This window comes from Primulina tabacum, chromosome 7 (genome assembly GCF_025594145.1).
Source record: "Primulina tabacum isolate GXHZ01 chromosome 7, ASM2559414v2, whole genome shotgun sequence".
Taxonomy (NCBI): domain Eukaryota; kingdom Viridiplantae; phylum Streptophyta; class Magnoliopsida; order Lamiales; family Gesneriaceae; genus Primulina; species Primulina tabacum.
This window is the reverse complement of record NC_134556.1, coordinates 37,765,922-37,789,366: the sequence shown is the minus strand read 5'-3', so window position 1 is coordinate 37,789,366 and position 23,445 is coordinate 37,765,922. Positions and strand designations below refer to the sequence as shown.

Genomic DNA, 23,445 nt, shown 5'->3' with positions numbered 1-23,445 from the left:
ATTTTCAAGTCAACCATTTTTTTACTTAAATTTTCATTTAATTTAATTTTCACTTAACTAAAATTTTAATTTTTTTAATCATCATTATTATTTATTTGAAAATTTTATTAAAAAAAGACATAATAAGAAATTTGCAAAGTATGAACAAATGAAATATATACATAATTGCAGATGGCTGTATATATATATGTTAATAATTTTAAATGACTAAATTGATAAATATAGAAAGCAAATTAGATATTTTTTATTTTATTATAATTTTTAAATCAATTTTCAAGTCAATCACATTTTTTTTTACTTGAAATTTTCATTAGATAGTATGCATAAATAAAAATCTTACCAAATAAAGATATCTAATTTACTTTCTATATTTATCAATTTAGTTATATAAAATTATTTACATATTATTTTTATTGTGGGATAGTATATTATCTAAATATACATAATTTTAAATAAAATCTAAATATAAATGATAAAAAGTAAAAAAAAATATGTATTTTAGTTAAATTTTGTGGAAAATTATGATCAATTAATAAAAGTTCATGTATCAATTTCCTATTTAATCGAAATTTCTTGCAACCAAAATGCTTTTTCAGTCCATAACATACACGTAACCGAGTAATGTGTTTTTTTCTTCCTTATCTGATATTCCAACTCCTGTAGGCAAATAACAATATATTTGGAGAGTCCTCACCTTGTCTCTCACTCAGAGTTTAACAATGAAGATGATGCAAGATTCCCATGCTTTCCGAAGACAGGCGAAGGAATTCGAGCTGTTTTATGAGATGACGATGAAGATGGAACTGGCATCGAAGCTGCAAAAGTTAATGTACCACTGATGCTACAGGTACCAGTTACACCATGACCAGCAATGGACTGGACCCTTCCTTTATGGCCTTAGGAGCCGGTGGCCGATCAATTTCCACGATTCCCTCTAACATTTGAACCACTTTACCCATGATCGGTCTTTGAGATGGTTGCTCTTGGATACACCAAAAGCTAACCTCAATTGCCCTCAGAACCTGCTCCATGTTCATCTCATGGCCGAACAGCCTGTCATCAACGATTTCGGTGAAATTTCCCTTCTCATATGCCTCGTAAGCCCATAATGAAAACTTCTTGCGGTGGGTCTCTTCAGAGACGTCAAAGTTTCTTCTCCCACTCACGATTTCTAACAACACCAGTCCATAGCTATAAACGTCGGATTTCGAAGTCATGGAAAGATTTGCAAGCCATTCGGGAGCCAAGTAACCTCTAGTTCCCCTCACACTAGTCAAGGTCCTATACCGGTGATCCTTTGCATTGATGAGTTTTGCAAGACCGAAGTCCGAGACTTTGGCATTGTAGTTCTCATCGAGTAGAATATTCTCTGGTTTTATATCACAATGAACAATGCAGTCTCTGCACTCTTCATGAAGATATGTGATTCCCTTAGCGGTTCCTAGTGCAATATTATACCGATATTCCCAGTTCAAATGCTTCCCAGATTGCTCCTCAGATGTAAAAAGGAAGTTGTCTAAAGAACTGTTTCTCATAAACTCATATACTAATAGCCTGTGCCGCCCTTCTGAGCAGAATCCTATCAATCTCATCAGATTCAAATGGTGGGTGCTACTAATCGTCGCCACCTCCATTCTAAACTGTTTCTCACCTTGCTCGATCCCCTCCAACTGCTTGACTGCCACAACAGTTCTATTAACAAGAACCCCTCTATACACAGCTCCAAATCCACCAGCTCCAAGCTTCTCTTTAAAGCCCTTGGTCGCCGTATTAAGTTCCTTGTATGAGAATTGCACTGGTGCACCAGATGCGTATTCAAGAAGAGCGTATTGCGAGGACAATTCCCTGAACTTGGGACTATATCTAAAGAACAACCACCATAAACCACCCTCCACAATTATCAAACCAAGAATAGTCACCGCCACCACCAGCACCACAATCCAAGCGGTTAACTTCCATGTCTTACATTTCTCACCACTAGCAGAAGCCATGGAGGGATTCGGTATCACCGGTCCACAAACCTTCACAAATGATGTGCTTGGAATTGCAGGAGATTGGTAGCCGCTAACAAAATCACTTGACTTCAAGAGACAAATACCTGATCCATCGGATAAGGATGTGGAAACTGTGCAAGGTCCAACGAGACAATTCAGCCTACAAGGATCAAGCCCCAAATAGAACACCTGAGATGACAGTTCAGGAGGGAAAGTCAAGAACTTAGAATGATCCAACTCTAACATAGTTTCGTTCCCTTGGCAATCTTTGAGCCCCACCTTTCTCTCGCACCCTTTCCTGCTATCCATTTGATCAATTAAGTAAAAATTCTGTGAAGGGCAACCACATATAGGGGATGAATCATTGTAGCTGCATATCCCCATATCTCCACAGAATCCAAAAACTTGACACTGATCACTCACCGCAGCCCACCTCATAGTTGAAGTTCCACTACCTCGGGCAAAACTATAAAGCCTCAAATTTCCATCGTTATCCAATTTAAGAAACCACAAAATATCACCTTCCTCGGCATAATCACTGGCGTAAGCCAGGTCCAGTGGAGTAGAAAGCGAGGGATCTGAAAGTGTGACAATTCCAATGGGCTGAATACTAAGAACGGGTTTTGTTATATTTGAATTCAGAGTAGTATTCAATCCTGAGTTATAGTACTCAATACTATTATTCCAAGAAAGCGTCAAGTTCCCATTTTCCAGCAACTTAAAAGAATATATCCCAAATAAAAGAGTCTGATTGACATTCAACTCTTGAGTGGGAACAATGGTGTCAACCGGGTGTTCAAAGGTTGACCACACAACTGCTCCAGCGGAATTCTTAAGCACAAAGTTCCCCGAATCTTCCAGGGCCGCGGAGACGACGCCGAGGTCAGCGGTGTCGGATGACCAGACGGGAGTGCTGGATGTCGAGGATGGTAGGAGCTGGAGATCTCCCGAGGGCAAGAGCCGGAGGATGGCGGAGGAATTTAGGGAAACGGAGGGACCACCCCCTGTCCAGATGGCTATACTCCCGTATGCAATGGCAGCGACGGTGGTGGTGGAGGCGGGAACGTTAACGAAGCTGAAGGTGAAGGTGTTGTCCGGAGATACCCATTTGGAGTTGGGGTTGGAAGCGTAGAGAGTGGAGCCCAAAGGAATGTCTGCGGCGGTGGCGGGGCCCGCGATCAAGACGAGGATGAATATTATGATCGGCATCGTAGTTTTATCCACTTTTTGTATCCTACAAACAACAAAAACGCTGTCCCAGGGGAGTAAAATGCCAGCAAGTCATAGATATCGTTCTTGACAATCCCGAAGTTGGAAAGACAGCAATAAGGAGACTTTGACTTTCAGGATATTGAAAGGTGCTACACAATTTTACATCTAAAATAATAATATAGAAAAATTGTAATTTTAATTACATTAATTGGTTTGTTTTGGCCTTTGGGTATTTGTCTGTCCAAGTATGTTTTTCATTGCTAAATCAGATTTTATTTTTTTATTTTGTTACCAATGAATCAACCGAATACCATTTATTTGACTTTGCTCTACAATGTGGTTTTTTATGATAAAAATAAAGTATATTGTTGAGATTCATGTTCCTTATTTAGGTGTTCCATATCTTAGAATATATTTCTTTCCTATATTTCTTGATTCCTAGTCTTAGGCGCAAGCTTAGCTACTGATTGTTTGTTTTCCTATGTTAGATGTATAGATGGCTGTATATATTGTACACATTATAATCAATGGAATTAAGCTTTCTGGTTCATCGTCTTCATCAATATTTTTCCTCTTGGTATCAGAGCCAGGTTCAAATAAATTGAACCAGACTTCATCTCGTCAATAACATCAAAAGGAAAAATCAGGAAGCTCAACGAAAGGGGGAGAAGTTACAATGCAGAATCATGATGATTCACCATACACTCTTCACCCTTCAGATCATCCAGGGCTTGTGTTTGTCACCACACCTTTCACAGGAGAAAACTTTGCTTCATGGAAAAACTCCATGGAAACAGCATTGTATGCAAAGAGCAAGGGTGGATTCATTGATGGAAGTTTACAACTACCAGACGCATCAGACTTTGGACGATGGAAAAAAGAATGATGCTATGGTTAAAGCTTGGATAAGAAATTCTCTAGCTAAAGACATACAAGAAAGCGTTGTGTATGCGGACACGGCACAAGAGATATGGAATGAACTTTGCGAGAGATATGGGCATAGCAATGCACCTCGTCTTTACAAAATAAAAAAGGAGTTCTCTAATCTCAGTCAAGAAGATGGACAACCCTTAACACAATACTATACCAAATTCAAAACCTTGTGGCAGTAATTACAAATTTGTGACCCCTTGCCCCACTGCAGGTGTGAAGCAGCTAAGGGATTTCAAGAACATCGTGAAAGGGAAAAAGCTCATCAATTTTTACTGGGCTTGAACAGCAATTTTGATAGGTTAAGGTCTCATGTGTTATCAATGGAACCAACACCACAACTCAACAAAATTTTCTCTTTGGCACTGGAAGAACAACAACAATCTCTTATGCCAAAGGATACAGATCAACCATCTACTATAGAAGGTGCAGCATTCGCAACAAGGCAAAATGGTGACGAAAAGAATTATGCAAACAGAAGCCAAAGCTCAACAAATCGATCAAAAAAGAGATGTGGGCATTGTGGCAAGAATGGATACCTCAAGGAAGAATGTTTTGAGATCATAGGGTATCCTCCCAATTGGAAAAACAACCAAAAAAAGAAGCAATGGAAGAGGTGCCTTGAGGCAGCGACAAGGCTACAGCAATGTAGCCACAGCAGGGTCCCGATCATCAAGCCTTGGTGAGCAAGGCTACAGCAATACAACCACATCAGGATCCCGATCATCAAGCCTTGGTGAACAGCAATGGCGTAACTCAGGACCAGGAAATCATGAGCTTAACACTGCACAACATCAAGTTCAACAAACTCTGGGACTAACAGCAGATCAATGCTCTAAATTGATGTCTTTTCTCACATCCTCTGCCAATCAGAACAATGGTAATGAAGGTTTAGCAAACTTTGCAAGTAAAAGTTCCTTGACTAATGACCCTTGGATTATTGATAGTGGTGCCTCCGATCATATGATTGGAGATAAGAGGCAATTTGATCACTATGTGCATGTTTTGACACACCCAAATGTAAAAATACCAGATGGTTCTTCCCTCTCAGTCACTCATGTTGGTGATGTACGCATTACACCAAACATTGAGTTAAAAAAGGTCCTCTGCATACCTGGTTTTAAATATAACCTCCTTTCAATTTCTAAGATAACTAATGACCTGAACTGCTCAGTCACATTCTTTCCTAATTTCTGTATCTTTCAGGACCTACGTACGAGGACCGCTGATTGGAGCGGGTAAGCTGAGAGATGGCGTTTATCAAATGGAAGGAAAATGTGGAATGGCGAGTCGGAGTGTTCTTGAAACAGATTATGTTTTGTGGCACATGCGATTAGGACATTATCCCTTTAGCAAATTTAAATTTATTTTTGAGAATTCTCCTTCTAATGATTTTCATGAAGTTTGTGATGCATGTCATAGAGCGAAACAAACTCGTTTATCTTTTCCTATCAGCAATAAAAAAAAAAAAAAACCAATTGTTTTGACCTTATTCATGTGGATGTTTGGGGTCCTTATTCAATTCCTTCATTAAGTGGTGCTAATTTTTTCTTGACCATAGTGGATGATTGTTCTAGATGTACTTGGGTTTATCTTATGAAGGATAAATCACAAGCTTATGATTACCTAACCATGTTTTACCATCTTGTGCAAAACCAACTCCATTCCAGGATCAAGGTGATAAGAAGTGATAATGGGGGAGAGTTTGTTTCAAACAGAATGAGGGATTTCCTTACTAATCATGGGATAGAACACCAAACTACATGTGCCTATACACCACAACAAAATGGAAGAGTGGAACGAAAACACCGTCATATACTTGAGGTAGCACGTTCTTTACGTTTCCATGCACACTTGCCATTAAAATTTTGGGGAGAGTGTGTTATTACTGCAGTCCATCTCATAAATTTGATGCCCACACTCATTCTTGCAAATAAGAGTCCCTATGAAGTTCTGTTTCATAAGAAACCTGATTATGACCACTTGAGAGTTTTTGGCTCCCTATGTTATGTTCATGATAAATCAAGAGACAAATTTTCACCTAGAGCACATCGTTGCATCTTCTTGGGATATCCACATGGAAAAAAGGGTTATAAGGTTTATAATCTGGAAGAACAGAAATTGTTTGTGTCCAGAGATGTGATATTCCATGAAAGGATTTTTCCATTCCAAACTAACACTAACTTGAATACACATGTTCCATCACCGTCGGCTGACCAATAAGCACATCCTTCAGATCATGCCGTCTCCGACCAAATCGAGCATGTTCAGATTAACAATTATCCAAATGATGACACAGGCGAAGAGATTACCACAATGACCTCACCAGTCAGATCTCCATCTTTTAACCACAACACGCCTGAAATTCATCGCTGTAGTTCCCAAACCAATAATCCCACACAACCTGAACCAATCAACAATAATGAAAATAGCTCTTCTCTCTTCCAACGACCAGTTTGGTCCCGATGTGTGTCCACAAAGCTCTCTGGCTTCGACTATGAGCTATTGCCATCCTTAGCGCCATCACAAGGCTCTCCTCCATCAGCGAACTCAGGTACGTCCTATCCTCTTTCAAATTGTCTATCTTATTCTCGTTTTACTAATAGCCACAAAGCTTTCTTGGCCTCTATTTCTTCATTGGATGAGCCTAAATTTTTCCATCAAGCTGTCAAAGACCCCAGGTGGCAACATGTGATGCATCAAGAAATTCGTGCATTGGAGGAGAATCATACATGGACTTTGGAACCTTTACCGCAAGGCAAACATGCCATTGACTCTAAATAGGTCTATAAAATTAAATATCGATCTGATGGTACTGTCGAGCGCTTTAAGGCGCGTTTGGTCGCTAAGGGATTCACGCAAGTTGAAGGGTTAGACTACCATGAAACATTTGCACCGGTTGCCAAGATTACAACTTTACGATGTTTGCTTTCAGTTGCTGCCATACGTCACTGGGAGTTACATCAACTGGACGTAAACAATGCCTTCCTCCATGGAGACTTACATGAGGAAGTTTACATGAAAGTCCCACAAGGCTTTGCTGTACCAGGTGATAATCGCGTTTGTAGGTTAAGAAAGTCCCTTTACGGACTTAAGCAAGCATCACGAAATTGGTTCCAAACATTTTCTAAGTCTCTTAAACAGTTTAGGTTTTCAGCAAAGTGCAGCAGATAACTCCTTGTTTACATTGGTACGAGATAATCATTTTGTAGCTTTGCTGGTTTACATTGATGATGTCGTTCTAACAGGAAATGATTTGCACATTATAAGTCAAGTAAAAGACTATTTGGACTCAACCTTTCGCATCAAAGATCTAGGGACACTTAAATATTTTCTCGGCATTGAAGTGGCATGCAACAAAGAAGGAATCACTCTTAGCCAACGAAAATATGCACTAGATCTTCTTGAAGAGGTGGGCTTATTAGATGCTAAACCAGCAAGCTTCCCCATGGAATCACGACATAATCTTGCTGCAAATGTTGGAGATCCAGTTTCAGATGTGGGACAATATCGCCGGCTCATTGGTAGACTATTGTATCTGACCATTACACGGCCTGACATCACTTACCCTGTACAAGTTCTAAGCCAATTCATGCAAGACCCTCGAATACCTCATTTAAATGCAGCATTTCGCATTCTTCGTTACTTAAAGTCTGCGCCTGGTCAAGGCATCACCCTTTCTTCTTCAAACTCATTACACTTGACAGCCTATTGTGATTCGGATTGGGCAAGTTGCCCCACAACTAGACGATCGACCACTGGCTACATAGTCTTCCTTGGACAAAGTCCCATCTCTTGGAAATCAAAGAAACAGATTATAGTTTCACGTTCTTCAGCTGAAGCTGAATATCGGGCAATGGCAAATGCAACATGTGAATTATTGTGGTTACGATCCCTGTTTTTGGAGCTCAAAGTTACATTATCATCGCCTATGTCACTCATTTGTGACAACCAAGCTGCTCTCCACATCGCTGCCAATCCAGTTTTCCACGAACGAACAAAGCACATCGAGATTGATTGTCATTTCGTACGTGATCGGTTGCTTAGTAATGAGATACGAACCTCTCATGTTCGCTCAAGTGATCAAGTTGGAGATCTTTTCACAAAAGCACTAGGATTCAGACAGTTCCATCACTTATTAAGCAAGTTGGGCATCTGTAATCTTCATGCTCCAACTTGAGGGGGAGTGTTGAGATTCATGTTCCTTATTTAGGTGTTCCATATCTTAGAATATATTTATTTCCTATATTTCTTGATTCCTAGTCTTTAGGCGCAAGCTTAGCTACTGATTGTTTGTTTTCCTATATTAGATGTATAGATGGCTGTATATATTGTACACATTATAATCAATGGAATTAAGCTTTCTGGTTCATCGTCTTCATCAATATTTTTCTTCTTATATATTATACATACTAAAATATAATTAAACAAAAATAAAGAAAAATTGAAAAAAAATTCCTCACCTTTTGAAGTATTTAAGTCATTTTATTTTATTTTTTTGCTTCAAATATTTTAATGTGCATAATATAAGTTTTATTTTCACCAAATATATCACGTATAAGAACACCAATATCCAATAAACTATGTATTTAGTAGTTTCGGTAAATAAAAAAATCTGCATTCAAAAAATTCAAATTACTGAATGCAAACCAAACTTTGACAAATTACATTATTAAAATCCAAAATATAAACTATATGACTATTGCAATTTTCCCTGATAATAATATTGTTCTTTGGTATTTTAATTAATTTGTTGTTTGATCATGATTTCGCCCCCCCTCTTTACAACCATGGTGGATGGTTTGAGCAGTACCTTAAGGTAGGTCGAATAAATTTCTTGGAACATGTTTTTCTTGAAATCGAACGTGTCTTCTTGTATATATAAATTTAGAATCTATACAAGTCCAAAAAGAATGCTGTCAAGAATCTCGAGTCTTTCAAAATCTTTATATGGTTATGCGGAAATAGCAAAAAAGTATACCTTGAATTATTACTTAACATTTCATAGATACGAGGGAATTGAAGTAAATTGAAGTCACACAAGAAGACAAGAAATATTACATTTGTGAGAGATCGTAGATGTTGAAAGGGTAAACCTCAAGTTTAAATTTGGATGCAAAAGCTTTATTTGCAATCACAACATTTACAGCTTCTGTTGGATGCAATCCATCAAAAAACACATATTCTTCCCTATTTTCACAGATGGATCCTCCTCTCTTGCACAAAACCCCATTCCCACCTTCACTTATCTTGCTTATTTCACAGCAAGCATTCTTTGCATCCACAAAACCTGCATGAACAACAGACGTTAATGGACAACGCATGCATATGATATCAGATGTATATTAACGTATTACATAATTATATTACTACCTTTTGAAATAGGATGTCTTATTATATCCATAATAACTTTGTATGAATTGACAAAAACAAGGTTAGAACCAGGCATTTGTGTCCTTATGGTATCTACCAAGTTCCTCAACTTGGCATTGAACATGTGAACTGCTCGATTCAACGTCTGTATGCAGCCCTCTCGTGTCGGGACCCTCGCTTTAGCCATTGGACTACAACCATTAGGATTTATAGCCATCAACACGAACTTGCTAGCACCCAAATTGTACAACCTCTGCTTGTCATTTGAAAGTGAGACTATTAGCTTAACAATTGCTTTATTATGCATAATTTTCTTTAATGTTCTTTAAAATATCAAATTGAAAATCCGACTGATCCAAGAACCGTGAACAATTATCGTAAGAGGGGAACTACTCCATACATCCGTTATCAGAATTCCGAATCCCGACTCCGTTTGCCTTGAGTGGTCCAACGGATAGAACTCCTTTAATCGCCTCAAATTAATTCGACAAAAAAAAAGGGGGGGAAAAAGGGTACCATAAGATGGTGAGCGAGGGTTGTGATCAAATTGGCAGTGAAAGCTTCGATGCTGGTGTTAGTACTGTTGGATAAGCCCATGAAGTAGTTGAGTGAGTAGTCATTTCCACCACTTCCAATCAAAAATAAGAACTGGGGAAGGATTTCTTTGCTCTTGTTCCCCCATTGCATCTCCAATTCTGGGAGCGTGTACTCCTCAAAGTTTCTTATTTGTTGATTCAAACTGATCACATTTCCCTGTATAGTATTGGGAACAAAATATTTACCTGATTCTTATCTGTTATAAATTATTACTGCAACAAAATTCTACATACCATCAAATTTAGATATTAAAGCGGGTTGAATTAATTACTCCATTGATGTGACCCAACTTCTTAAATTTAGATTTGCTGAGAGGTGGCAAGTGGGCAGTAGCATCCCACAACTTTTACATGATGACATTAAATTCAAGCAATCGCAAAGTCACCCAAGAATTCAAAGTTCAAACCAGTTAAGCAGTAAATCTATTATCTATTATTACTAGAAATATATGAGTTGAATTGTGAATTTACATCTATATTCTTATTTTAATAATACATGTCTATTTGGTTGTTTTGTTTTCATTTATTAATTATTGAATCTATTACCACTATAAATATAGGAGTTGAATATTCATTAATACATGTCTCTTTGGTTGTTTTGTTTTCATTTATTAATTAAGAATCTAAACTAAATCGAAGAAAAACAAAATTTTTCATCCAATTTTTGTGATGAAATTTGCAATCCATTTAAAAAAAATACTTATATATATAATGAATTTCAAAATGATAAAAATAATAAATATATGTTTTTGTTTGTTTTTTCATAGCTATTAAATGACTTCTAAAATAAATTGAAGAAAAATGAAATTTAGCTCCTCCTCCCATTTTTTAGATGAAAAATTTAGCTACCATTTTTTAGAATGTCATTTAAATTTATCTTCCATTTTTTGGAATGTTTTTCATAGCTATTAATGAGTTCTAAAATAAATTGAAGAAAAATAAAATTTAGCTACTATTTTTAGAATGAAAAATTTAGCTACCATGTCACGGTCCAGCCTACTTGTGAAATTGTCTGCTTTGGCCCGAAGGCCTCACGGCTTTAAAACGCGTCACAAGGGGTTGCTACTCGCTCATTTAAATGCCCAGTATCTCTCCCGTTGTTTAGCGATGTGAGATTTCGCCTAGGGGCCTTCTCACCCCCACTTTCGGGACTTAGCGTCCTCGCTGAGGTTTGCCCCACCATCCCAAACCCACGTGGAGTCGCTCTGATACCAAATGTCAAGGCCCAGCCCACCTGTGATTTTGTTCGCTTTGGCCCGAGGGCCTCACGGCTTTAAACTGCATGGGTTGCTACTCGCTCATTTAAATGCCCAACATTTCTCCCGTTGTTTAGCGATGTGGGATTTCGCCTAGAGTTCTTATAGTGTCATTTAAATTTATGTGAGACCCTGAAAATAAAATAGTATTGATGGAATTTTTGTAAATAATTTGAAAAATAATTAATTAATTTTTAAGAATAAAATATGACATATCTTGGTCATATGAAGTCCAAATAATTTGAGATTTGGATATAACGTAGAAAACTCAAAGATATAGAAGTTTCATGTTTTGAGTTTTGGAAAATTTGATCGTTTGACTGATTCAAAAGGATATACCGATGTTAAAATGTTAAATAGTATATATTATATTATATTATATTATTAATAATATAATATAATAATACAATATAATATAATATTAAAATTTTAAAAAAATTAATTAAAAAAAATTAAGGCGACTTTGCCTACTGTGATCGAACGAGAAAGGCAGTGGAGGAGAGAAAAGAAATAACAGGGTTTTGATTTTTTTTTTCGATCTTGCGACTTAACGGTTTATTCAATCGACGAACCGACTTCAGTTCTGGGATCATTGACACGGGGTCTTCGATTTGAGGTATAAATTTTATAGTTTTGGTGATATTTGAAATTCGTCGATTTCTGGAATAAATCCGATAAATTGTTAAATCATACAGAAATTGAATATTACTGACTAGTGTATGATTTTAACGAAGAAGAGATTATTATAGTAATGTTATTTTGAATTATTCCTAATTTATTATAATTAGGAAATTTTAATCGTAGGGTTGAGATTGAATAATTATTTGTCAGTTATTATTAATTCTGATAAATATATGCGGTAGAATAACCGACAAAAAACTAAGTTTTGAAGTCGGAATTGAATTATGTTATGATTTCGATTTGATATGAATTTTTGAAGTTTCAAAATATATTTGAAACTTATATTATTGATTTTGGATCATGTTATTGATTGAAATGAATATGTTATTGATGTAGATAGATTATTATACCGATATCTTCAGGCTACATCAACTGGAAACGAAGAATTGAGATATATGTTGCGACCGGGTAACATACGACAGGTATCTGTATTATATGATATATGTCGGATTGATTTGATTGATTGGAATGCGAATACATGTCTATATGCCTTATTTGTTGATTGATGTGGCATACATGACATTGAGATTGAGATATCGATTTATAAAATAAATGTTTTGTTAACACATATCGTTTGATGCATACATCGATACATGACATGCACGTTGAACTATGATCCTTGGATACCCTGATATGATTTGATTGGATTCTGGGGTTTGTGAACACAATTGCTATGTTGGTATTATATGACCCGTAAAGCATAGACAATTGTGGTCCCGATGATTGGATATGAGATTTGGGATTTGATGGCGCTTTGTCGACGCTATCATACCAGTATCCCTTATTGAGGCCGGTGTGCCAGCTCGATCATTGATTTGATAGCGATTCGATTGATTCTGACATATGCTCAGTGGATGGGCATTTGACCTGATACCTCCACGACATACATGCATTGCATATCATGTATCATTGTTTAGATATCTGTTGTATATATGATTGGTTGTTCCATACGGAGCTTTGCTCACCCCCAAGGGGGGTTGTTGTTGTCTTTGTGTGTGGACAATGACAGGTACTCCAGGATATCAGGAGACCGGAGAGGGTACTTCTGGAGGGATCCACAGCTTGGGCTGAGAATTTATGTTTATGTCTTGTTCCCAGTATATATGTATATGTATCTATATACCAGGGCATGTCCCGAGGATATGAGTTGTTTGTATATGATTGGTTTTGATTACGTGTGGGCATGTTTATGACGTGAGATTAAATACTATTTTTAGTATTCAAATAAAATGATTTGGGCTCATTGTAAAAAAAATTTAAACTCGTTTTCCGCTGTAATTAGTTAACCCTAATCAGATTGCATTGTAATAACGATTAGTAGCTAAGGGCCCCACAATTTATCTTCTATTTTTTAGGAACAACATTTGCACTCCATTTTTTAAAAATATATATCTTTAATAAAATTTTAAATAATAATAATATTCTAAATTTTAAAAAAACTTATATCTTTAATGAAATTCAAAATGATAACAATAATAAATATATTTTTTTGTTTGTTTTTTACTAGCCACTACTATTATTATTATTACGACTCTAAATATATGACTTTAAATTGTGAATTTACATATATGTTCTTATGTTCATGAAATTATATTCATATGTAACTGTATTTGTTTTTTCATCTATTAATTAATAAAATCTAAATTAAATTGAAGAAAAATAAAATTTAGCCTCTATTTTTTATGATGAAATTTTCACTCCATTTTTTTTAAAAAATTATATCTTTAATGAAATTCACAATGATAACAATAATAAATATATGTTTTTTGTTTGTTTTTTCTTAGCCATTAATGACTTATAAAATAAATTGAAGAAAAATGAATTTTAACTATCGTTTTTTAGAATGAAAAATTTAGCTATCATTTTTTAGAATGAAATTTAATTTACCTTCCATGTTTTGGAATGAAATTTGTACTCAATTTTTTTTAAATATATATATCTTTAATAAAATTTAAAATAATAGTAATAATATATACATTTTTTGGTTTGTTCTCACATCTATTAGTGAATTCAAAAATAAATTAAAGAAAAATAAATTTCAGTCAGCACGTGTTAGAATGAAATTTACACTCTATATTTTTTCTTTTAAAAAAACAATATATGTAATGAAATTTAAAATAAATAGAAGAATAATAAAATTTACGTTCCATTTTTTTAAAAAAATGAATTATATTCTTATTTTTAAAATATTTATTTTTGTTTTATTTATCTCTGTTTTTTTTTTTTGTGAACTCTATCTTTATTTTTTAGGATGTCTTTTTGTTTGATTTATATTTTTTCATTAATCAATAAATTTTAAAATAAATAGAATAAAAATGAAGTTTATGTTTTTGTTCAAAATTTTATAGTTATCCAATTTTTGAGTAAATCTTCTGTAAGATGGTATCAAGTTGATATATCTCTAAGACGAGTCGACATTTTTTATCAACTAATGAATGTTAATGCATTTTAAAATAAATCGAAGAAGATGAATTTTACAATATTCTTCAAAATTTTATAGTTCTCCAATTTTTGAGTAGGTTTTCTGTGAGATGGTTTCATTGATATATATCCTAATACGGGTCGACCCAATCATTCCCGGAGTGAAAAACAATATTTTTTTCATGATTCAGGTCGGATTGGAGACATGTTTTACAAAATTGACTCACGAAACAGCTTCATATGAGTTTCTGTGATAATTTTATTTTTAACTTTAGTGAATTAGCATCCATGAATAACGTAAATTGTTTGAATTTACATGTATGTCCTTATTTTCGTTAAATAATATTAATAAATACATGTTTTTTTTATTTTTCAGTCATTGATGAATTTTAAAATCAATTAAAGAAAACCGAAATTTTATTTTGGAATAAGATTTACAGTATTTTTTTAAAAAATAATTATATTTTTAATGAAATTTAAAATAAACGACACAATGTCAGCAATACACACAAGAACTTCCTAAGACTTCATCCATCTTAGTACTACTCTCACTCGTGCATGCTTAACTCAACAAAACTAAATAACAATGAAAGATTAATATTTTAGCTCAAACATTTCTTGATCTTCAGGTCAAATGTTATATTTGTTACCCAAGACAAGACTTTTATTTCTTATAATTGTGATGTATCGTGCAAAGCCATATACAAAGCTAATTGCAAACATAATGAGAATTGCACTGACTTGAGTGTCAATGGACCAAACCGTAAAGCTTTATGCATGATAGACCCAAATAATTATTTGGTGCCATGAGAGAACACTTCAAAAGAATTGAAATGAGCTTAAATTGATTTTATATGTAATAATTACTTTTATATACATCAAAGTGATAGAAAATGATCAGGAATAAGAATGAATTCAAATCATTTTTCTGTGAAACAAATTATTCTTACATCTATAATTACTTAAAATGATTTATAAGATTTTACTTATGTTTTTTAAATATTTTTTTTGCTCGAAAAATAATATTTTTTTTAAATATTACAATTATCTCCCTGTTTTATGTCCTGTCAAATTTTTTTCGGTAAATACTTGTAGAACTTGTAGCTAATTTTTCAATGACGCGATTTATATATAGATCTTTATAATTTCAAAATATATCATGAGAAATTTAAAAATTACGGTTGTTGTATACGTATATGTCTTCTAGTAATGATATATATATGACAATGATGCCCCAAAGTTTGGGGAACATATGTCGTTCTCACCAAAAATTAAAATAATTTTTAATTTACAAAATGTTTAAAAAAACATGTGTCAGTCCTAAACCCCTTGGCTTTTAAAAACCCAAGTGACTAATAATCTTGTGGAGCCACGGAAGAGAGAAGAAAAAGATAGAAATTAAATTTTCTCAAAAGTTAAACTTTGCATGACAAAAGCATTAACATGGTTAAAAAGAAGTTCTTACAGCAACTGCACCAGTGTCATCCAATATACCAGAACCACCAGAAGCAAAGTTGACCCCATTTACAATCTTACTCCCATCAGTTGAAGGATCAGAGAATGGTGGAATGTAATCTGAAAGGTTGAGTTTTTCGCCGAGCAAGTCTATCACATTTTTTCCATTGGTAAATCTACCAGAAGGGCCAAGAGGGAAGTCTATTCCATAAGGAAAATAGTTGACTTTGGCTATGGAATTTGGAAGGAAATTGTTGTTCCCATTATCAACAAGAGAGCTTCCAAACACAAACATGCCATCGATCTTGGTGTTATCATTCTGTTGTGTGGTTGTGCATAAAGAGATCAAAGAGAAGAGAAAGAAACAGAAGAGAATGAAATTTCGAAGACTTGCTTGGGACATTGAGCAAATTAAAGGGTTGGGCGGTGTTCTTCTCTTTTGAAGAAATGAGGTGCGAAGACAAGTACACGTACAGCTTGGGTATATAGAGGAAAGGAAAATTCGTTGAAGTTTTCATTTCTTTCGGTAAAAAATGAAATACCATGAAAAGTTTTTTTGTTATTTACGGTGGAAACTTCGATCCTGCCTCCCCTATCCAAGGGCAGAATCGACGTACGGCGATGTGTTGGCCACGTGGACTTGATCAGCAATAAACAGGAAGTTGGGTCTAATTTAGGGTTTGGTCGACGTCAGGCATTGACATGTGTTAACTTTTTACTTGTATCAAGATCCTGTCCGGATACACAAAAATTAGTAAAAACAAATGGACACATTCAAGATCTGGACCCTGCTTGCACTGGTAACAAGGAACAAACCCTAATTTAGCATGCATGGTTAAGAACTCATGAAAAATGAGAGTCTCCTTATTTTTCTTTTTTACGTGGGAACATGTTGATGTCACTCTCCGGGTTCCACGGAGTAAATCCTAATCTTCAGCTTACAAACAACGTCAATCAGATTAAAAAGCAAACTCTGTGCGAAAAACTCGACAACAAAAATGTTAACCGAACTCATAATTTGTTTATATACTCTATGAACTCGAACATTTCAGTACATAATTATTCATTTTTATTTGTAGCAAGTAAGCAATTAGTCAAATATTTACAGTGAACAATTTCCTCGAAGGTAAATGAATTCAATAATTACAAAATTATATGATTTAAAATATTCAATTCAAATCATCATTATTACATGCTATATTTTTCAATCACTTGCTTTAATGATATTGACCAGGACACATCCACAAGAATCCCTTACTCGAAGCAATCAAATGCATAATCCGTTTTTTTTTAAAAAAAAAAAAAAAAAAACTCAGATGTAAATATATATAGATTTGTTTATAATTTTTTAACTAATTTTTATGTGTCTTTCCAAAAATATTACTTCTTGAATATAAAAACTACATTTTTTCTTCATCCGTCACAAATATACAGTCGATTTTCTATATTTAGTATTTTATCTATTGTTTTATCAATCTATCTCATCATTAAATACATTAACTATTTGTAACAAATTTTTAATCTTATTAAAACATTCATCAAATAAAAGTAAAATTGAATTTTTTTAAAAAAATTTAAATTTTCAATAAATTTTAAAAAGGCATTTTGATGGTGGGGAGGGAGTGAGTAGTCTGGACAATTAATTACGAGGCAGTGTGCTTTAAATTCGAGGGGACGCGAAAGTCAATGTAACATCTGACAGTGTGGTACAAACTGCCCTCTCATGTTGTACGTACGACCCCACCGATTAATATTAGAATTTATTATTTAAACAATTAAAATCATAAAATATTTAATTTAATTCTCTCATAAAATGTTCCACCGCTTTTTATCGACCATTTATTTTCAAACTAATAAACTCTAATTTACATTGATTTACAATCATATTTCAATAAATTGTATTATCAACAAAATTTGATGAGTTTGATTTCATAATATATCGGATTTTTTATTTAAATAATATACAAAATAAATAAATCTACCAAAATATCAAATAATTTTTTTTTAAAAAAATGTTTAATAACCGAGTTTACAAATCGCGGCACCTTAGATATGTTCAAATTTTATTTTATATATTTTGGGTAAAGATTATAGGTAAAAACTTGTGTGAGACGGTCTCACGGGTCGTATTTTGTGAGACAGATCTTTTATTTGGGTCATCCATGAACAAATATTAATTTTTATGTTAAGATTATTATTTTTTATTGTGAATATGATAGGTTGACAGTCTTCACATATAAAAATTCATGAGATGTATCACTAGAGACTTATTAAATATTATAATTGTAAGCAAAATTTAAAGTATTTTTACCGTCAAAAAAAATTTAAAGTATTTTGGAATTAAAATTTTGGGTAAACGATTCTTTACTCGGGTACGCTGACCCATGTATCCAAGATCCTTCTTTTCAGGATTCAACGCTCCTGGAATCTTCAATACTAATTAGTAATTACACACAATCTCACAAACTACTGAGCTGTTTCAGGTTATTCTCACAAGATCCCTCTGTTTTTTTTTTAAATTATTGAATTGTGTTGTGGCTTTTATTTGATAATTGGGTTTTGTTCTGTTTCTTGATTTTTATTTGATTAATTGTTGGTTGGGATTATATTTCTTGAATTTTGATCCTTTGCTAATCACTATGTTTTTGTCATACCCATTTTGAGGGGAGAAAAAGTATACTCACTAGCTATTTCCAAATGGGGATAAATGAAATTGTAATTTTTGGTGTTTGATCAGTACTTTCTTGTTTGGCATTCATTGAAATTGAATGCTTGATTCTCAAAAATTGTTGGGTGAAGTTCAACTTTAATGACTTCTTGTGTTTGAATCTCTGATTTAAGGTCTAGGGCTTCAAGATTAATGATTCCATTGTTAAGTGTGGTGTCAAGCTAACCTTTGATGCACTTTTTTAGTGGGAAAAGATTTCTGGTGTGTCAATGGTTTGGTGACCTTCGAATTGCATTAGAAATCGTTGCTGTGAAAGTTGAATGATGCATGGGAAACGATGGAGAAATTTGTGTTTCTTGTCTTGAAATAGTAACCCTATCCTTGTATATGAATGAAAGCTGGTGCCATCTCCTCGGGGATGACTAGTGATCTCCATGGTTGACAATTAACTTACAATAGTTGTTTTCCTAGTATCTTGATGTTCAAAAGAATCGCCTACTTTCTTTTCTTATTTGATTTGATTGCCTTGTAGCATCGAACGATCGCATTTGATCAATATGAGTCTTGCATGTCTTGTATGCCATGGCGTAGAAAGCCCATCCCATTCACTCAGAAGCTACTCCGTATCCAGTGCTGACAACGAAGGAAGATGTTATGTGATTGCCAATTGTTTGGCCAGGAAATCATCACTTCCACATCCTAGAGCTAATCCGAGCATCACATCATCTAAGGTGATGCCCCAACCTTCCATTCCGAGTAGTACTGAGGTTGCAGGTGCTCCAAGACTTGTCAGAAGCCGTGCCGTAAGAAGGGACTGGAATTTTGATGCAGAGGTTCTGGAGTGTTAGTCCACGGATCGAGAGTAGAAAACGTTCAAGATGAAGGCTTATGGCGAGCTTCTGAGCTCCGAGCACTTAGCTGAGCTCTAAGTTTAGAAATTGTTTATATTCCCTGTTTAGTGTAAGCATCGACATATACCTAGTATTGTAATGAATCAAGAAATTAAACCCGAATTGATTTCTCCCTAGTTTAGTAATCAATTCATGGAATTTGGTGTCCTGATCTTTCATGGTTGGCCATTTCTAGTCAATTTCTCAAATTTTATTTTTTTTACCATGAACTTGAACAACTTTTATTTCACGTTATTTTATATTCAAAAACAAGATTATGGAAACTTTGGAGAGTTAGTAAAAAAATTATTCAAACTATAATTTTGATGTACCTAAGGTTTTTAGGGTAGGTTGAGATAAAGTCAATTCTAACGATATTCACAGTAAAAAATAATACTTTTAGCATAAAAAGTAATACTTTTTCATGGATGACCAATAAGACATCTGTCTCGTCAAGTACGACTCGTGAGATCGACTCACACTGAATTGAAGTGTCACGATCACACATTATTCTTATAATCATAGTATTAATTCTTTTTAGAAAGGATTGATTTCCTCAAATTGTGAATTATTCCAGAAAACTAATGGTAATTTCTGAACAAATCCAAAAATTGTAAAAGAAGAAAAAACTTAGTCACCTTCTTGCCGTCGTTGGATCCCCTTGGGTATCGAACTAACCGTGTCGTGCCTTAGAAACCTTGCAGCTTGGAGTTGCATTCGGATGCGTTTCACTCGAAATCTAAACCAGAACGAGGGGGCATTAATGCAAACACTTCCGCATCGTCTCAAATCAAAGGCTGAAATCTACTCCAATGGCCTTAAAAACTCCACCCCTCTTCTTCACTCTCACTCTCCTCTCCGTTCTCTCACTCGCCTTCTTCTACTGGAACTCCAGCACTAATTCAGCACCTCTACCGAATCACCAAAATACCCTGTCCGCCAAACAAGAATCCATCAATGTCTACATTTCACCGCTCCCCAGATCCCTCAACTATGGCCTCTTAGAAAAATACTGGGTTTTGAACTCCGATTCAAGGGTTGGAAGCGAAGTAGATGAAGAAATAAGAAAGACCCTTTTGCGTAAAGATTTTGAAAAACATCTTCCTTATCCTCAAAACCCAATAATCAAACAGTACAGCGCGGAGTACTGGATCTTGGGGGATTTGTTGGCGCCCGAAGAGGTGAAAAGAGAGTCTTTCGCGAGAAGGGTTTTCGATTACAGGGAAGCTGATGTGATCTTCGTTCCATTTTTCGCAACTTTAAGTGCTGAATTGCAGCTGGTTATTAATAAAGGTGTGTTTAGAAAGAGGGCTGAGGAGAATGAGGATTATAAGAGGCAAAGAATGGTGATTGATACGGTTAGAATGTCAGAGGCTTGGCAGAAGTCTGGTGGCAGAGATCATGTCTTTGTTCTCACCGGTAAATACCAATGTGTTATTTTATTTATGTTATTGATGTCCCCATTTCGTTTATTTTCATCCTGCTGCTGCTTGAAAAGCTCGATAGTAATGATGATTCCATTAGAGTCTTTTCAAGCTATCAAGTGGGTATATCAAGATCATCTGACGAGGATAGGAACCATAGTCTTTGTTAGATGTGGTTTGCGAACATAATACAAAGCTAGAATGTGCATAGATCGAGCGGGCATGCGCTAGACACTCATAGAAATAGAACAGGAATAAAAAATCCCGCTAGACACTCATAGAAATGAAACAGGAATAAAAAAGGTTACGTTTAGTGACTATGGCGTGTGCCAAATTGGACATCTATTATAATGATTACTTAACATATCATCTTTTGTATTTTTTATGGAAGACTACAAAGTGAAATAGAACAATTAGCTAGATGGATAAAGACCTGTTGTGTTCTTATGTAGGATCGGTGGATGTGTAGCGTTTTTCTCTCTCATGTTTGTCCTTGAGCTGGATTGTGTAGGAACATGAATTTTGAGATCTTAAATGACTCAAAATTGTAATTTTCAATGTCTTGAAATTTGTCTAACTTTTGTGCTAGTTCTGCAGGTTTTTTAGACATCCATTGATATATTCTCATTAATTAGGGAACTTGGGGTATGTGTACTGCATGCATTAGTTGCTTATATTTTAGCCTCTGAATTGTCAGGTTATGTTAAAACTTGAAGCATTCTTTGGCAGACCCTGTTGCTATGTGGCATGTCAAGGATGAAATTGCACCAGCAGTTCTCCTTGTGGTGGATTTTGGCGGCTGGTTCAGGCTCGACTCCAAATCATCCAACGAGAACTCATCTGACTTGATGATACATCACACCCAAGTTTCACTGCTGAAAGATGTCATCGTGCCATACTCCTATTTACTTCCAAGGTTGCACATATCGGAAAACCAGAAAAGGCACACTCTTCTTTACTTCAAAGGAGCCAAGCATAGGCATCGGGTTAGTAATGTCCTCTTTGCCAGGAACTTTAAAATGTGGTTTGATGACTTCCTGACTAGTTTTTTTTTTACTTTTCCGAACATATGTTGAACTTCTGTAAATCGTATGCATCTGCTGAGCTACAACGTGTTTCTTGAAGATCTGTCTTAAGAACATTTGTTCCTTGCTCTTTTTAATTCCACGATTGTCTCTGCAATGCAACTATTGTTTTTGCTGGTAATCATGCTTTATACACTGATCAATCAGTTACATTACAATTATTACCATCCACTTGAGCTCGTACAAAACTTCTATCAACACAAAACTTCTATCAACTTATTTTTGTTATCTATAGGGTGGACTTGTTCGAGAAAAATTATGGGATTTACTGATCAATGAACCTGGAGTCATTATAGAAGAAGGCTTTCCCAATGCTACCGGGAAGGAGCAGTCGATAAAGGGAATGAGGACATCAGAATTCTGTTTGCACCCAGCAGGGGACACGCCTACATCATGTAGGCTTTTTGATGCCATCCAGAGTCTCTGTATACCAGTTATTGTTAGTGACAACGTAGAGCTTCCCTTCGAAGGGATGGTGGATTATTCTGAATTTTCAGTTTTTGTAGCAGTTAGTGATGCTTTGAGGCCTAATTGGCTCGTGGGTCATCTAAGAAATTATTCTGATAAACAGAAGGATGTGTATCGCAAAAACATGGCTAAGATCCAACAAATCTTTGAGTATGAAAATGGCTTTCCCGGAGGCGTAGGTCCTACACCATTGGATGGTGCAGTCAATCACATTTGGAAAAAGGTACATGAAAAACTGCCGATGATCAAAGAAGCTATTGTGCGGGAGAGGAGGAAACCTCCAGGTGTTTCAGTACCACTTCGCTGTCACTGCATTTGAACACTTTATATTTGTATGATTTTTGTCGATTCTTTAATCTTTCACTGTCACTGCATTTGAACACTTTATATTTGTATGATTTTTGTCGATTCTTTAATCTTTCATCGTACTTATAATTTGTTTTAATTATCTATCCATCCAGATGAGTTTTTTTTTGGTTAAAAACTCACGGAAACTTAATTACACTATATGTATTTGTGCCTTGATTGCTGTAAAATACAGCATATTTATCCAGTTATGTAATGACTTCAGTATGTCTTCAATATCTGGTAGGTTACAACTGCAAGTTTGTTGGGCTTCAAAGTAAATATAATAATGGTATTCGAAGTTCCCGAATTGCAATCAAAACCACGTTAAAGGGACCACGCTGCAGATAATGAATGATGCTAACCCCATTGAAGGAAAAGCTTTACTTCAAACGAAACCCGTGCCATAATACAGTTCAAACTTGGATTCTGACCCTGGTTTTGTCCCTACATAACCTTCAAGATTGATGCGATGATGTTTAATAATTTCAGAACCTAACCCAGTTTACGTTAATACACGGCCAAAGTTTCCTTACTTGGAGAGATTGTCAGAGACAGACATGCCGAGAAAAATAAGGTATGTGACTGGAGAAATTTCATAACCAAAGATTTAACTCGCATGTTAAATCCAGGTGCTTCACATAGAA

The 23,445-nt window shown here is 35.1% G+C and overlaps 4 protein-coding genes across 4 annotated transcripts; 2 read left to right on the top strand and 2 right to left on the bottom strand.

The window, feature by feature from the left end:
* Positions 1-537: 537 nt before the first annotated feature.
* On the bottom strand, positions 538-3,424 carry LOC142551719 (G-type lectin S-receptor-like serine/threonine-protein kinase At1g34300). The gene is given in 2 exon segments (XM_075661098.1): positions 538-879; positions 882-3,424. Coding segments are annotated over 2 exon segments (2,499 nt in total). The 5' UTR covers positions 3,204-3,424; the 3' UTR covers positions 538-702.
* A 5,684-nt stretch (positions 3,425-9,108) lies between these two features.
* LOC142550957 (GDSL esterase/lipase At1g29670-like) lies at positions 9,109-16,447 on the bottom strand. The gene is made up of 4 exons (XM_075660007.1): positions 15,929-16,447; positions 10,026-10,262; positions 9,510-9,762; positions 9,109-9,426 (listed from the first exon to the last, which is right to left on the bottom strand). The coding sequence occupies exons 1-4, from the start codon at positions 16,319-16,321 to the stop codon at positions 9,194-9,196; spliced, it is 1,116 nt and encodes a 371-aa protein (XP_075516122.1). The 5' UTR covers positions 16,322-16,447; the 3' UTR covers positions 9,109-9,193.
* A 1,796-nt stretch (positions 16,448-18,243) lies between these two features.
* Positions 18,244-19,666, top strand: LOC142550956 (uncharacterized). Its single transcript, XM_075660006.1, has 2 exons — positions 18,244-18,401; positions 19,119-19,666. Exon 2 carries the CDS (start codon positions 19,144-19,146, stop codon positions 19,432-19,434), a length of 291 nt encoding a protein of 96 aa, XP_075516121.1. The 5' UTR covers positions 18,244-18,401; positions 19,119-19,143; the 3' UTR covers positions 19,435-19,666.
* Positions 19,667-20,132: 466 nt separating this feature from the next.
* LOC142551718 (putative arabinosyltransferase ARAD1) lies at positions 20,133-23,026 on the top strand. The gene is made up of 3 exons (XM_075661097.1): positions 20,133-20,895; positions 21,630-21,886; positions 22,221-23,026. The coding sequence occupies exons 1-3, from the start codon at positions 20,289-20,291 to the stop codon at positions 22,770-22,772; spliced, it is 1,416 nt and encodes a 471-aa protein (XP_075517212.1). The 5' UTR covers positions 20,133-20,288; the 3' UTR covers positions 22,773-23,026.
* The last annotated feature ends 419 nt before the right edge of the window (positions 23,027-23,445 follow it).